This window comes from Centruroides sculpturatus, unplaced genomic scaffold (genome assembly GCF_000671375.1).
Source record: "Centruroides sculpturatus isolate CEXI.00-Female unplaced genomic scaffold, Cexi_2.0 scaffold1863, whole genome shotgun sequence".
NCBI classification, from domain to species: Eukaryota; Metazoa; Arthropoda; class Arachnida; order Scorpiones; family Buthidae; genus Centruroides; species Centruroides sculpturatus.
In genome coordinates, this window is record NW_019386200.1 from 13,321 (window position 1) to 15,735 (window position 2,415).

The 2,415-nt window shown below is 34.1% G+C and overlaps 1 protein-coding gene across 1 annotated transcript; it reads left to right on the forward strand.

Annotated features, from left to right (window-relative positions):
- The first annotated feature begins 872 nt into the window (after positions 1 to 872).
- Positions 873 to 2,036, forward strand: LOC111614052. The gene has a single exon (XM_023355430.1). The coding sequence runs from the start codon at positions 873 to 875 to the stop codon at positions 2,034 to 2,036; it is 1,164 nt and encodes a 387-aa protein (XP_023211198.1).
- The last annotated feature ends 379 nt before the right edge of the window (positions 2,037 to 2,415 follow it).

Sequence of the window (2,415 nt, forward strand, 5' to 3'; positions counted from 1 at the left end):
TTTATGTTTTCTCATATATAAATATTTTTGTAGCTTAATACAATCTGTAACACTATTGATTTGTTGTTTCCTCATTTTCTGGTGATGCTCACTGCGGTACCAGAACATGTATAAAATTATACCATAATAAACAATGATTGATTGATTGATTGTATTTCATAATGGGAGATTGGGATTTCGAATTGGCATGGATGGATGCTACAAGTTTAGCTTTGTTTTAGAACTGCGATTCTGAGTGATTCTCTTACTTGGGATATGAGTGTTATATATTTTATTGTTCCGGAAGTTACAAGGATTCCAACGATATCATTCTTGTGGATATTGAGTGATTTTTCGGAAAGATACGCCCAACAGAACAATTACAACTTTTTGTCGATTAACCGGAAAAGTGTGCGATTTATCCGGAATGCCTGAAAGGAGCTAGGTCTCCATCGTACTGTAAGTTCATCTCTTAACTTTCGGCTTACTCTGACCTCCGGTAACAGAGATATTGCTTATTTCCGGTAAACTTCGAAAGAGGATACTGGGCTTCCTGCTTGGTTTAGAAGGAAATTATTCGGGTGTTCGTGAGAGGACATTAAATGTTATATGTCCACAAAATTTGGTGCAGATATCCTCAGCCAAATTTAAGTACGTTCGATCAAATTTTCTGTTATATAGATTAGCTATTCCATTTCGTTGCTATAGAAACGGCCACCTTTATCTTTGCATCATAGCGGAGAAGCGCTTTATTTATTTATTTTTTTTAAGAATTTAATTATAGTTATTTATACATAATTTTATTTTATTACTAATATAACGTTGTTCGTATCTAAATGGATAATATAAACAATATAAATGAGATGGACATTATAAGTAGGCCTAACACCACTATGGAAGAGAAGAGAGCATCTGCTTTAGAGGTGGTTAGCGAACTTAAACTATATATTAATGAAAATAACAGTGGAAAATTCAGTACACCAAAACACTCGCAGTTTATTATAAACTGTGTTGAGCGTGTGATTGATATTTTTACGGATAAACCATACAAACATGAGTTAGAAGCTCTTATCGAAAAAGTAGACTTAATTTTGAATAAGGTATCTATTAATGAGAACATAGAAATACAAAAGAAAGTTCTAGAAAAAATCACAAAATTAGAATTTCAAGACAATATGAAGGAGAAACAAATGACATATAGTGCTATTCTTCAGAGGCCACCTACGAAAACATATGCTGCAATGAACAAAATAAAACCTAAAGATGTAATACTGGTATATGGAAAAACGGACGAATTAAATAATAGTGACAAAGTACGAAAGATGTTGCAGGACAATATCAGGCCATCTGAAATCAATATTGGCATTGAACGAGTCCGAAACATAGGGAGAGGGGGATTGGCCATTGAATTAGATCGTGTGGAAGATGCCCAAACCTTGGAAAATTGCATCAATACAAAGATCCCCAATTTAATTACTAGACGCCCTAAAAAAAGGAGACCACATGTAATGATACATTCAGTGCCTAGTACAGTGGATAGAGAAGACATACCAACATTAATTCTGGAGCACAATGAGTTTTTAAAACATAAGTACACAACTGAAAATATCCACGAATTCTTTAAAATTAAATTTAATGTAGGCAAGAAAGGAGGAAGATATATAAACTGGGTAGTAGAGACCTCCCCTGAATTAAGGCGACAAATTTTGAAAGAGGGAAAATTAAACATTGATTGGTCGAGATGCAGAGTCTCCGATTTTTGCCCTGTACTACAATGCTTAAGATGCTGTAGATTTGGTCACTCGACTAGAAATTGTGATTTGCCTAAACAAATCTGCAGTCACTGTACTGAAGACCATTCATATAATAAATGCCCCAAACGAAATAACACCCCTATATGCTGCAATTGTAAATATGAAAGGGCCCTAAATTGTGCCCATAATGCAAGAAGTGGTTCCTGTCCTGTGTACAACAGAGTGAAAGAGAAGTTAATAAATAATACTGATTATGGAACCCTTAATAAACAAAATGATACGCATACTACAAATAAACCTTAGAAGGAGCATGGCGGCTTCCTCTCTCCTTAACATTAAATTTTCAGACTTTGATATCATATTAACACAGGAACCTTATTGTCGTATTGATTCTCCTAGTTGTCTTGCTACTAATTGTACCATTTTAAAAGGTACAAATGATTATCCATGGGCTGCCACTATTGTGGTAAACAATAATTTACCAATTTTGTTACATAAATCTTTTAGTAATGAAAATATTGTTTGTTTGGAGACTTGTATTGCCAGTGATAGAATTATAATAGTTAACGTATACTGCCCTGGTGATAATCCTCTTGACGATATCACTTGTGATTTACAAAACATAATAGACAAATTTCAAGGAGAAAACATCATTGTGGCAGGAGATTTTAATGCTCACTCC